The sequence below is a fragment of the Cyprinodon variegatus genome, unplaced genomic scaffold (assembly GCF_000732505.1).
Source record: "Cyprinodon variegatus isolate N-32 unplaced genomic scaffold, C_variegatus-1.0 Scaffold647, whole genome shotgun sequence".
NCBI classification, from domain to species: domain Eukaryota; kingdom Metazoa; phylum Chordata; class Actinopteri; order Cyprinodontiformes; family Cyprinodontidae; genus Cyprinodon; species Cyprinodon variegatus.
In genome coordinates, this window is record NW_015151100.1 from 436,108 (window position 1) to 450,149 (window position 14,042).

Below are 14,042 nucleotides of genomic sequence, written 5' to 3' on the forward strand. Positions count from 1 at the left end.
AATATCAGAAAAATCTACTTGAGTACAGTAACAAAGTATTTGTACTTCGTTACTTCCCATCTCTGCTTATCTAAATTAGTCCAGATGACGTAGAAGCAATGAAATGTCCCTAAAACCCAGAGGGGGCCAATAGGAGTGTTTCATTCTAAGTGGAACTCTAGATAAAACCCTAGACTGATGTTTAAGCAGATTCAAGCAGATTTAGGCACACAATGTTACCTAAAGAATCCAAATAATGATAATTATAATAATAAACGTCTTCTAATTTGAGTCTGTTGTATATGTATATAGAAAAAGCTTATTTAGGGGTAATTCATATTTAGTTTTTATCCGTTTGAGTGATTTTTTAATTCAATTTAATACAATTCAGTTTATTTTACTCAGTTTATTTCACTTTCATTCAATTCACAACACACATCATCTCAATGCAATTTGCAGTTCACCAGATCATACAGCAAAACTGATTCAAAATATTCTATCTAAAGAAAACCAGTTGATTGCATCGACTCATTGACTGGAAGGCAATCCCTCACACTGAGCATGCTAGCAGCGACAGTAGAGAGAAAAACTCCCTTTCAACAGCAAGAAACCTCCACCAGAACCAGGCTCAGTGTGAGCGGCCATCTGCTTTTTAGGGTTGTTTGTCTCTATATCAAATAACAAACAGCTTCAATCTATTAAAAAAATATACAATTTAAACATGAGTTTGAACATAGGAGGGATTTTTCTAAATCTAAATTTGTTCTTGTTGTTTATGTGGTGTTAGAGTTTCAAATTTTTTTTTTTACCAAGGATGAAGCTATGCATACAGTAGCCAGATTTATCGATTATAAGAAACTGTTTTGATACATTTTGTCCTTTCGAAGGTTCATAACACACAATCTTTATGATCTAGAAAGTCAATGCTTTAGCTCTTTGGCCACAAAGACAAAACAAAAGTGTTTGAATGGAGCTGGATGAAGATTATAGACCATAGAACATTACACAACTGTTAGGCATGGCGGTGGCAGCATTATGCTGCGGCTCAGCAACAGCTGAGGGTTTAATATGCAGCTCGTGAATCACATATAGAAGGACATGGCTTGATCAAGTGACATCAGTGACGTTTGAAACAATCTTCAGGTATAAATGTGGTCTGATTGGTCAGTTACATAATATAGCCTGAGTGTCCCACAGTGCAGGAAGATTCATTTGTTGTTTACACACAAACTACTAAACCTTATATACAGTACATTACTTCAGTAACTTAAACAAAAATAATGTTTAAATAAGCACGTTAGATGGAAGTTAGCCTAATGAAAGATCAAAATTGCGGACCACTAGATGTCCACCTTGACCGCTGTGTTACTAAAGCCTCAAATTATGAGCTATAAAGAATAAAATCTCTATCAACATGTTATCTCTGCCAAAGAGTTTATGTTTTTAGGAGAGTTTGCATGTATGTCTGTCTGGTTCCCTGTCCCTCCTCTGTGTATGATAAATAGAAAGGTTAAGGTTTAATGACACTTTTATCAGGAACAATCAATTACATTTTGAGGATCAAGATGATGATCTGGATAAAGGATTTTTTTTATAAAGGATTATTTAACATCACGAGATAAGGAGTTATGGAGAAGCAGTTCCCTACTAAACCAAGGGGTGGCAGCAGTAACTATTGACAGCTTCAGCATCAGATTCCAAAAGACATGATCCTTTTAGCTATAAGTGTAGATGATGGACGTGGGGCTTAAATTTGCTGCTTTGTAAAGGTCTGCACTCTCTAAGTGCCGTTCTAGTTTCAAATGAATTTAAAATAATACATCCATCCATTTTCCATCACGCTTTATCCCTGCTGGGGTCACGAGGGTTGCTGGTGCCTATCTCCAGCTGTTTATGGGCAAGAGGCGGGGTACACCCTGGACAGGTCACCAGTCCATCGCAGGGCAACACAGAGACAAACAGGACAAACAACCATTCATGCACACACTCACACCTAAGGAGAATTTAGAGAAGCCAATTAATGTAACAGTCATGTTTTTTGGACTGTGGAAGGATGCCTGAGTACCCTGAGAGAACTCATGAAAGCACACGAAGAACATGCAAAGTCCATGCACAAAGACCTCGAACCAGGAATCGAATCTGCAACCTTCTTGCTGGCAGTGCTACCCACTGTACCTAAAATAATACAATAAAATATAATAATTGGATGCTAAAACAGGATGATAATAAAGCCAGCAAACTCAAAGATTTTTGAAAGCTCAGATCTCAGTCTTTTTGAAAATCAGTCTCAGGAAACCAACAATGTTAATGATCAAAGCTGCCAGGAAAAGCGATCTAATGCATAATTAAACACCCAAAGCCTCACAGCTTTCAGAGGTGCTTTGAATGTAACCAAACCTCTATTTGTGCCATGCAAAAAGGAATAAACTCAAAGACTGAAAAAAAAATGCAACAAAAAGATTGAATTTCAAAAATTGAATTTCTACTGGTCAAAAAACATACTTTTTGAACAATAGAAACCCAACTGACTACATAAACTAATTAGCACAGCAGACCACCAAATGGAGAAGAAATAACAGCTGCTAACAAAGTGCAAAACCAATACAATGAATCCACTATGATAAAAAAAAAAAAGATCAGGCACAAAAATGTGTAGAATTTCACACTAAAATTAATGTAAGCATTAAGATGTGAATAAATGAGAATGTGCAAAATATTACTTTGGGAGATGAAAATTCTCCAGAATAAAATAAAACCAAAGTGAGAAATTGAAAACACCAGATCAGTCCCTTGAGGTCTAACTACTTTAACAATTTTCACTTCATTCTCCCCTGGCATCCAAATACTCCAATGTTTAACATTTTTAATTTACAAACCACCCATAAACACACCTGTGATGAGGTCTGCTTTAATCATTGCCAGTATTTTAGTTTGGTCCTTTGAGCTGCTTCAGTATAAAAAAAGACACTTTATTTCAGTCACACTTCCAGTATAAACACAGGAAACATCTCTGGATTCATTATTCGTCCACTTCTAGCAATTCTATTAACTAAAATATGCAAAATAATTAATGCAAGACTGTATGAAATCATTTCTCAACATGTTTTAGGAATTAAAAAACCAGAGGAACAGCACCAGGCAGTAATATACAAGCTTAAATTCTGTTCATTGTGATGAGTGCAACACCTGGCAAAAAATAAATCAACTATATCATCTTCAGTTCCTCGGACATAAGCGGCAGCAAGATACATATAGCTTTTTGGTCATTCCTCCAGGGTCCTACAGCTAATCATGAGCCTTGAGAGTTTGCACTGGTGCCTAACATGGAAGGGTTTCCTCAGTCCCTTCGCTTGTTGTTTGCAGCATTTTCCAGTCAGTCTGCAGCCTCTCTCTCAGTCTCTCCAAAGCTTCTCCATCCTCTTGGTCCAGAGTCTGAAGCTCCAGCAGAGGAGGCGCAGGCCGACCAAGCAGGGCGGAAGCAGTGGGGCCCACATGCACCTTTTCATTCGTCTGAAACATAAAGAAGATAATTTGCACATAAAGATTTCTTATTCAAAATTTGCTCCAGTAGTCTCACCTGCATCAGAACCAGAGTGTGTCCCTTTGCGAAGCCCAGCAGCAGACCAATGAGTTGCTGCCACATGCTGTCATCCACTCCGCTTCCAGGCGTGCGAACCAAAAGGACGAGAGTGGGGTCATACTCGTACGCCAGAGGCAGGAGGAGGCCGAGGACCGCCTGGATGAACCCGGCCGTGTCGCTGCATCCCTAAAAGAGGACAAGTAAACTCCACACATCATTGTTTTTTTCTTAAACACTCCTACTAATGTGTTTGTTTCTTTAAAGTCTTCTCACCTTCTTTAAACTGACTGGAATAAAATATTTGTTCTTCTCTTTTTCTTTGTCTTCATCGCTGATTTGTACAAAAAGCATTTTCCTAAAAACAGACAGATCTGTTCAAAGGTTTGATTCCTGCTGTGAACTTGTTAAGTAAAACGTCATAAAACTTGTAATGAATTTTAATCGTCTATTACCCATCAGTGGTCAAATAATTCAGATCCTTCTCTTTGCCGACACAAACAACCAAAACCCTAAAAGAAAGAAAAGTAAAACAACTAAATCATCAGGCTGGTCTGAAACCTCATCCTTTAAATGGGATTGAACATCCGATTGTGGCTCATAGAGGGAACACATTAAATCAGTAAAAGTTCTAATACGGTAATTTGACAAGAACTGGACCTCTAAAGCTCTGCAGACACACTATAGATATCTCTGGTGGATATTGTGGTTATGTTTTTAAGAGCAAACTTTCTAAAGAGAGCCTAGAACAGGGTTTATACAGGAATGAGTAACTCTAATTTAATGCTCTTAGAAATTATTTTAATGCCATCAACAATTACCCATGACTCTGATAAATACACACACACAGACACATATATATACACTACCATTCAAAAGTTTGGGGTCACATTGAAATGTCCTTATTTTTGAAGGAAAAGCACTGTACTTTTCAATGAAGATAACTTTAAACTAGTCTTAACTTTAAAGAAATAAACTCTATACATTGCTAATGTGGTAAATGACTTCTAGCTGCAAATGTCTGGTTTTTGGTGCAATATCTACATAGGTGTATAGAGGCCCATTTCCAGCAACTATCACTCCAGTGTTCTAATGGTACAATGTGTTTGCTCTTTGGCTCAGAAGGCTAATTGATGATTAGAAAACCTTTGTGCAATCATGTTCACACATCTGAATACAGTTTAGCTCGTTACAGAAGCTACAAAACTGACCTTCCTTTGAGCAGATTAAGTTTCTGGAGCATCACATTTGTGGGGTCAATTAAACCCTCAAAATGGCCAGAAAAAGAGAACTTTCATCAAAAACTAGACAGCCCATTCTTGTTCTTAGAAATAAAGGCTATTCCTTGCGATAAATTGCTAAGAAATTGAAGATTTCCTACAACGGTGTGTACCATCTGCTTCTCCTTCAGAGGACAGCACAAACAGGCTCTAACCAGAGTAGAAAAAGAAGTGGGAGGCCGCGTTGCACAACTGAGCAAGAACATAAGTACACTAGAGTCTCTAGTTTGAGAAACAGACTCCTCACATGTCCCCAACTAGCATCTTCATTAAATAGTACCCACAGTAGCCTGTTTCATTTAAAAGTACAGTGCTTTTCCTTAAAAAATAAGGACATTTCAATGTGACCCCAACCTTTTGAACAGCAGTGTATGTATGTATATATATAAAACCATGCCCTAAATTTCTCGTTTTCCAGCCACTTTTGATGAAATTAGCATTTTCCCATTCTCTAGCTTTTTCCCGCCTCGACTTTCTTTTCCATACATATGGCTTTGCGATCAACCGCAAGCATTTCCGCACAAACACGCGGAACCAGTTATATCTGATATATAGGTCGAAATTGTTTTTATAATTTTTTTTTTTATTACAGCGTTTTAAATGCCACGATAATCACATTTAATGAATTTTAATGCCAATTAAGGACTTAATTTAAAAAATATTAATTTACTGACTTTTATTGATTTTTAATGACCTGCAGAAACCCTGTAGAAGAGTAGAGTAGAAGATACGAGATTTGCCTCATGTCTGGTAAGTACGGCTTTGAATTTCCCACAGAGGAATGGGCCATGATGTCTCATTAAAAACCAAAATGATCATGTTCCTAAACGCTGCTGACAGAAATATTTCCATGCAGTAATGTTTAACAGCAGCTGGATTTCTGTACCGGTCGACAAGATCAGAGGGGAGATCCTGGAGGGCACCCATCATGGCTGCAGAGATGTCAGAGATCAGCACCAAGCCGCTTCCAATCTGAAAAGCATTAAAGTTATATCAGCATAAAGCTAATGCTAGCAAGTTAGCAGAGGGAGGACAAAGAAACAAATATTTAGATTTTCACCTCATTGGTCAGCATTTTCTCAATCATGGCATAAAGTCTTGAGACAGTTATGAGAGCATCCTGGTCATCAGCACCATTCCTTAAAGAAACCGCTTAGATCAGTAAAAAGTACCTAATAATACTCATAAAATAAGGTGTGTTACTCTGAGTAATTCTCACTGTAACTTGCTGGCTAAAAGTGGATGGAGATCTTTGGAGGAGCTGAAGAGTTTCAATCCGTCTGGGCAAGCCACGTCTTCAGGGAGCAGCGACGCACAGCGTACAGGAGGAGAAGGACGCTCTGGAGGCTCAGGCCACTCTTTTATCTCTGCGGCCCTTTCTTCTACTGCCATTTCTGTCTTTCCCTCCTCTTCGTTTGCCAATTTAATGCGTTTGGTGCTGATATCTGTTGAAGGTTGATTGGCTGGAGAAGCGAGAAATCCCACGAGTCAAGAAGTAGAAAAGTAATTATCTACACTGGAGAGAAAATTAAGTTTTCTGCACTTTAATTCATTTTTGGCAGAATTTGCTGCACTTTAGTTAGTGTTACATGGGGAGGAAAACAGGTTTAACATGTAAAAGAGAACATCTGTAAAGTTTCTAAACGAAAATGCTTTTTAATAAGCCGATTTCTGTCATCAACCAATGAGAGATCATGTGTGGAAAACAGGGAAATCTGCACCACTGTAGTGAAGAATGTTCTACCTGCATGTTTCAGGAAGGACCAGTACCGCCTGTGAGCTGATCGGACACACTGCAGGGACTCGAGTGCACTGGAAAACAGAAATAACACAGCTTCTATCAAGTTACAACAACAAACTCCCATGTTTTTAGTCCAAAAAATGGATAAACACAAAGTAAAGCATCATTCTAAAATGGGAGCAAAGTATAACATGCTTTTCTCTTTTTAGCTTGTGATGTGCGGCATGCTTTATAATTAGACCCTTTATTCTGATACCCTTAAACCAACTCTTCCTCTTTTTAAAATAAAACAATGAGGGCTGTTTCTTTGACCCTGTGAAAGTCTTAAGAGTTATTGCTAGCTTATAATGCTTAGCTTTATGAACAAAGAGGGGCGCAGCAGATGGCTAGAACACAAAAGGGTTTTTATTTTGGGTGGCAGCATTATGCTGAGGGCAGGAAAACAATTAAATAAAAGCTGATACCTGTGAAAACTACACTGTGAGCGAGTTAAATCCCTGGGTGTAGAGATCCTCTACAGTAGTGGTTCCAATCCTGGTCCTCAAGATCTACTCTCCTGCAGGTTTTAGATGCATCCCTGCTCCAATACAGCTGAAACAAATGATTGGCTTTTTACCAAGCCTTTGCCAAACTTGATGGCATGCTGAAAAGGTAATTCAGTCATTGATTAAGGTGTGTTGAAGCAGAGATACATCTAAAATCTGCAGGAGAGTAGATCTTGAGGACCAGGGTTGGATAACCATGCTCTACAGCAGGGGTGGGCAATTCCAGTTCCTGGGGGCCGGTATCATGTGCCTTGGGTTCAACGCACCTAAATCAAGTACTCAGATAATTGGGAGGACTCTGCAGGAACCGACTGCGTACTGAGGAGGTAACTCAGCCATTTGATTCAGGTGTGTTGGACCAAGGATGGATCTAAAAGTTGCAGGATACCGGCCCCCAGGAACTGGAATTGCCCACCACTGCTCTACAGAAATAAAGTAAACAAATAAAGATTGTTATCATCATACTAATTGTTAGATGATTTCCAGAAACCTTTTGGTTTGGGTCATGGCAGGTCCATTCTGGTGTTATGTTGATCACAAGCTAAAAAAAATTTTGAAACTCAGGATCATTAAAGCATTTTAATGTGTTAAAATTAGCCAAACAAAGCCACCCTTTGCAAGACTTTACAAATGCTTCTAACAGATAATCTCCACTTATTTGTTGCTTTGCAAAGAAAACTAGGACAGATATTAGTTTCTAGATATGCAAAGACTGTAGAAACATATCTAAAAAAAACACTGCATAATGACTTAGTAGGGCTAAATATAACTGCACATAACACTTCCCATTTCTGTGTGTAAATCATATATCAAACACTCTACTTTGTCTGACCCGAGTATGCAACCTGAGTCTGCAAATCTGCAAGCGGCTAGTAGGAGCCTCTACAATGGTGGTTAAAGATGATAAAATAGGAATATAGTAAATTGATAAATACAAGCTATTGTGTTTTTGAAGAATATTTAAAGGTAATTTTCTTAACAGGTCGACTTTAAAGAGACAGAAATATGATTTTAGATCTAGTAGCTTAGAAAATGTGTGTTCATTTTTATTTTATTTTTTTTTTACATAATCTCCTACAAAAAAAAAATGTTCAAGCTTCCTCTTTAAGAAATGTTTCTTTAAGAAAAGAACCTTGAAAGCCTAAACCATGAAATTACTGACAGAAAATGTTACATTATTAAAAACTATTGAAAAACACGTCAATTATAGATCATCTAAATTAGATTATTTAAATTATTTGTGCGCTTTATGATACATAAAACTTTGCTGTACAATTCATGATGGATTGTTTGTTCACTGTGTTTATCTTATTGTATAAATCATTTTTCAAGAAAAAAAAATCACCCTGATGATGCAGAGGTCTTAATTTTCAAATGTCATCCACTTGGTGTTAAACAGTTAAAACAAAAAAAAACTATGGTTTAATAAAAAGATTTGCAGATATTCAATAAAAATAATAAGTCGTGTTTTATTTAAAGGTCATGTAATATTTACGTCTCTAAACGACTTTAATTTAGCTGGGCTGTGGGTAAAATGGCTCCTAGGATTTGAAAGGTTGCAGGCCCCTTCTCTGTCCCATAAAGTTAATTAAATCATGGGGGTTTGATGCCACCTTAAAAGGTATTTTGTGATAAAAACCTTTTGCACGGACTCCTCAGGCCTGCAGGCTGAGGCAGTGGGTCTCCAAGCAAAGTCTGAACAGTCTGACACACCGACTGTGGGAGAGAAGTCAGGTTGTATCCTCCCTGAAAAGGAAAAAAGAAAAGATTTAGTGATCAGTAAAAAATAGACACCGCAGGTTACAGCTGCTTCTCTGACCTCCAGCACAGCACATAGCTTTCCCCCAGCCAGGTTCATTAGAAGGTGAGTTAAATGGGCAAAGATGTCTGGAGTGGCGCACATTTCTCCCTGAAAACAAAACAATTAGACGATTTTTTACAAATAGCCTCAAAACGTTCAGCAGGTGTAAGAGACGGGGACATTCAAAGTGTAAATAAGGGAGCTTTACACAAGAATCATAAAAAAAACTATATTGTTTTTGTTTTGTTTTGGTACCTCTGGGTCACCGATGGCTGAGTCAAAGCCTGCGCACACCAACACCAAGTCTGGGCAAAACTGTGAGCAAGACTCATATCAGCTAAAAGTAGTGATAACACTTCAATATAAATATAAAAAAGGCTTCTAAAAATGTCTCACCTCATAAGCTACCGGCAGAAGAACGTGGCAGAAGATGGACAGATAGTCGCTGTTTTCCATTCCCACCTGGAAAACCATAAAGAGGCCTCTGCTAGAAATGCTATACATAGATTAAACACATCTTTATCTTTAGGTGCGTAGGATAGTGTGTGTGCTTCCAGTCTGACTGCTATTTATATTAAAAACTCTAGTAATAATATCAAATATCAATTAAACATCTTTAACCCAAGGCTAACCTTTTGTGTTTAATCACCTTATTCCAAGGAACGTTTACATTGAAGCCAGCTCCGTTGCCCTTGCCGACGCTGTCATAGTCTGACTCTCTGAGATTAGGCCAGAATTTCTGATGCTCATATCGGTGCCAAGAATAGTAGAGAACACTGTAAAATACCAAGATAAATATAATCAATAAAATATTAAGCCTGTTAAGCCTGCTACATGTTCTCAGGCTATAACTGCTGTTGAACCTCGGATCATCTTCAAAGCAATACTGCACCCCTTGACCGTGATGAATGTCCCAGTCTACTATCAACACCCTGGAAATGAAACGTTTAAGTTGCTTTAAGTTAATGCAGATCCCACATAAGTTGGAGAAAATGCAGAAAAACAGAAAGGAGGAAATACCTTTTGACTCCATGTTTTTGTTTGGCATACTGTGCAGCTATGGCTACATTGTTGAACACACAGAAACCATTGGCAGCGCTGCGCATACTGTGGTGTCCCGGTGGTCTACCAGCAGAAATGGAAAATATGTAATTTTTTTCCTTATATGAGAGTATGAACTCATAGTTTCCAACCATTCATTATGGCAATAATCAGGAATAGAGACTGAAAACCTCCTTGCAACAAAGTAGGTGTATGAAACAAATAAATCCTGATAAAATGGACACAGTTCATCATCAGAGCAGGTTTAGATTTTACCTGACCAGAGCTATGCCGTTCCTGACCTTCCCTGTCATCACGCTGTCCACCAGCTGCAGAGCGGACCCAGCAGCCAGCTTGGCACAGTGGTAGATATTCTAGAGAAGTAAACAAGAATAAAAAGTGAGCAACGCCACCACGGGAGCACAGAGAAACAAAGGTCATACACAGCTGCTGAGTAGCAGACTAACTGGGTGGAAGTAGACATCGCCGTACTGAAGGGTGAACTCCTTCAAGTCCTCCAGGGTCATGTAGGGAGTCTTTTTCACCGCCTCCAGATACTCCTCACTGTTGAGAAAATTTCCTTTTAATGAAGAGCTTATAATCATTCATTATTCCTGAATCCCTTTCTCTGCTTTTCTCCATGATGCCTATATGCTAATGATTTCTAAAAAAAAAATGAACATTAAAGCTGTTATATATGCAAACAATCAACCTGAGAAGTTTAAAAGGGACTAGAGGTGCTGTGGTGACTAACTGATGAGTTTATTCACCACAAATGAAGCGTCTGATAAGGAGCCCGCTCTACAGCCTTTGGCCACATAGAAGCAATCAGGACTGACCTGTGGGCGAGGAGTATCTCTGCGTCTGTGGCCTCACGAGGAGGTATAGAGACGCAGCGGTCAGACAGACCGCTCCTAACCAAGGCTTCATAACTGACCGTCAGCCGCTCAGGAACCTCAATCTTACATGCCGGGCTGCAGGAAGAAGAGTCAGAATCAGAAATACTTTAATGATCCCAGAGGGAAATTACTTTTGTTACTCGATCGGGATATACAAACCTAAAACATATAATAACTGTAATTATATGGTAAATACATATCAATAGGTTTAAAAAGATTAAAATGCTTCCTCTGCATTTTAAAATGATTTTATTGGGATATTTAAAAAGCTTTAGAGTGGTAAATTTGTTTTTTTTTTTTTGCTAAATGGAGAATGACGAGTTCAAGAGCATCGACCCATTGAAAGTCTTGACAGAAGAAAGACGGCCAGTCTGTTTTTCCTTTTTAAAAAAACTTCAAAACTGAGTCTGGAAATACTTCAAACTAATTATTCAGTTTAAACTAAATGATAAATCGCTATTATATTATTTATTTATACAAATTATAAGAAGAGCAGGCTGTGTACTTTGTACAAACACGATTCCTAGAAACAACTTAGTTAAATAAGGCATTTACTATATTATTCTACTAAAGTCAGTAACAAAATTAAAACTATGTAACCAAACTATACTAATACTATAATTATTAATAGCAAATGAATGAATGCGTTATGCATTTAGGCAGCAGGATGTTAATAATTGTTTTCTCTCCTTTTTTAAATTTAATAAATAAAGATTATGTTTGGCCTTTTTTATGCAAACATGGTTTTATTCAAAGTAATATTTTTTAGTTGGTAGTTATATTCAGGTTGATATTTTTTATGTTCTAAATTCGCATTTATTGTTTTAAAATACGAAAAGAAGGTATGGCGATAGAAAATATAGGAACATTAAAAACAGATTTTGTAAAATTGAATAAAAAACATTTGATAAACTGGATCAACCATAGATATCCATAATAAAGGCCTTTATCTATGGGATCAACAGTTGTGTCCGGGTGTCCCTTTCTAAATTGCCGTACAGGAAACTTGTCCCCGTATAATCTGTACCCACCCCCAGAGACCGTAGCTAACAAACCGCTTTTAAACAAGAGTGAGCTTAAAAAATATATTTCCAACTTACTCAACCCAGAGCAGTTTGTATTTGGTCATTTCCTCATCATAAATCAGTGCCGTCCCCATTGCAAAAGATAAAGACGTAGAAAGCAATAAAAATATGGAACGCTCCTGTTGTTTTTTTTAAATAGTCTCTTCTGTCCAACAGCGCGATTCCGAAATTAATTTAGACTACCTCATAGTGATATGTAAGACCATAGACATTAGTGTAAGACGGTCCTAACTTTATTATGAATGTGTCGCGGAAGACTGGAAGTAAATAGAAAACAAAGTAGCCCATGTGAGAAAGTGGTACTTCAACGGTGCATGGTGGCCATCTAGTGGACGGAGGGTGGTACTTCCCCATGCTGATTGACTACTTCCCCAGATGAACATGTTTCCGTTTCTTTGCATGGTTTTAGAGAAAAAAGAATTTCAATCATAGTTTACATTTGAAGGATTTCAAATTGCAGCCTTTGTTTTTATCCAATACATTTCAATTGCAATACATCTAATTGACAAAAAGACAACCGAAAAATAATCTTTAGAGTGCTAATGTGGACCTTTTCCAAAAATCACCTTAAGCAGCAATTCATTTACCGGTATTAATAGGGAACAGAGAAAATTAACCAATATATAAGTATATTACATAAAACATGTCGGACATTTTCCTTAACTCAATTTAATGAAAATGTGGCTTTCATAGGACAGCAAGACTACAATAATCCAAGAAACTAGTAGTAGTTATGTCTTTTTTCCAGGTCTTAATCTCCCTGAGGGGATCAGTCCCATAGATTTACGTCTGTCATCTAAAAAGTATTTATACATGTTTTTAAATAGGCTGTTTTTCTGCCTCCATGCATAGACATTGATATACATGCCAAGATGTGGGAAGGAACTAATTACATTTACTTGAGTAACATTTTGAAAGAAACAATACTTTTAGGAAATGTAGTAGTTTTACTGTGCAGTACTTCTTACTTTTACTTGAGTAATATTCATAATGTATCACTGCTACTACTTGAGTAAAATGTCTGACTACTCTGTTCTCTGTCAGTAATTTGAACTAGGTCATTTGACCAGGTAAACAGTAGATATTATCAGTGGAGTTCTTTGCCCTGTCCTAACATATATACAGATCTCACTGAAGGGATCGGTTTTCTACATTTTATGTGGCAAACAGAAATCGGCAAAAGTATTTCCTCTGCATGAATTTGTTTTATTTGTTGTATTCTTTATGCATTTGAGTCTGTAAAATACCAGAAGCTTTACATAAAGTCTGTCTGTCTACATAATTTCTAAACACTGAATCAGATATTAGTATCTATTACTCAGTGCTCAAGTAGCCTTTTTACCAAGTACTTTTTTACTTTAACTTGAGTTAAAAAAAAAAAAGTTGAAGTATTACTACTCTAACTTAAGTACAATTTTTGAGTAGTCTACTGACCTCTGTATGTTACCAAGGAGTGGTTTATAAATACTATCATTTCATTTATATCATTGTGAAATTTAATTAGTTTTTTTTCCCTTTTCTTTCTATTACTCTAATACTCACTTTTAATTATTGTTTTACACTTAATTTTTTTTTGTTTTCTTTTGAAATCTGAAGTTTTTTAAGAGTTCTGTAACTTGTTTTTTTTACGGATTTTAAACAAATTTCTTTTTAAATTTTTGTATTGTATTTGAAAAGTTATGTAAGAAATGAACAAAGAAGAATTTAATATAATTTTACTTTTTATTATTGTTGTAATTAAAGTCAATAAAAAAGCTTAAACAGTCCAAGACAAACCAACAAATACAGAGTACATTAGGAATGTACAACATATCATATAACATGAGAAGCTCTAGCCTGACCAAAGATAATGTCTTTATAAAGTAATTTAGAAAACAGATCCATTTTCCTGTGGGAAATATATCCATTGTACCACTGGGAATATAAAAATCGGAACATTTCCATTTTCAGAGTTTAAAAAAGGCTTACACAGAGGGAATGTTTAGACAGCAAATATTATTCAGTTTCCCATATTTTAAATCAGCCTTTGTTTAGTTTTTGATTTTGATATAAATAGTACATTGTTGTTTTTCCTCTGTCCGTGTGACCAGCTCC

The 14,042-nt window shown here is 36.9% G+C and overlaps 1 protein-coding gene across 1 annotated transcript; it reads right to left on the bottom strand.

Moving 5' to 3' along the window:
* Positions 1-2,861: 2,861 nt before the first annotated feature.
* Positions 2,862-12,226, bottom strand: hdac10 (histone deacetylase 10). The gene is made up of 19 exons (XM_015393536.1): positions 11,964-12,226; positions 10,804-10,938; positions 10,432-10,528; positions 10,241-10,338; positions 9,944-10,048; positions 9,787-9,855; positions 9,573-9,699; positions 9,320-9,385; positions 9,179-9,238; positions 8,942-9,031; positions 8,762-8,868; positions 6,581-6,648; positions 6,056-6,299; positions 5,897-5,975; positions 5,723-5,808; positions 4,012-4,068; positions 3,833-3,914; positions 3,557-3,745; positions 2,862-3,489 (listed from the first exon to the last, which is right to left on the bottom strand). The coding sequence occupies exons 1-19, from the start codon at positions 12,020-12,022 to the stop codon at positions 3,298-3,300; spliced, it is 2,010 nt and encodes a 669-aa protein (XP_015249022.1). The 5' UTR covers positions 12,023-12,226; the 3' UTR covers positions 2,862-3,297.
* Between the last annotated feature and the right edge of the window lie 1,816 nt (positions 12,227-14,042).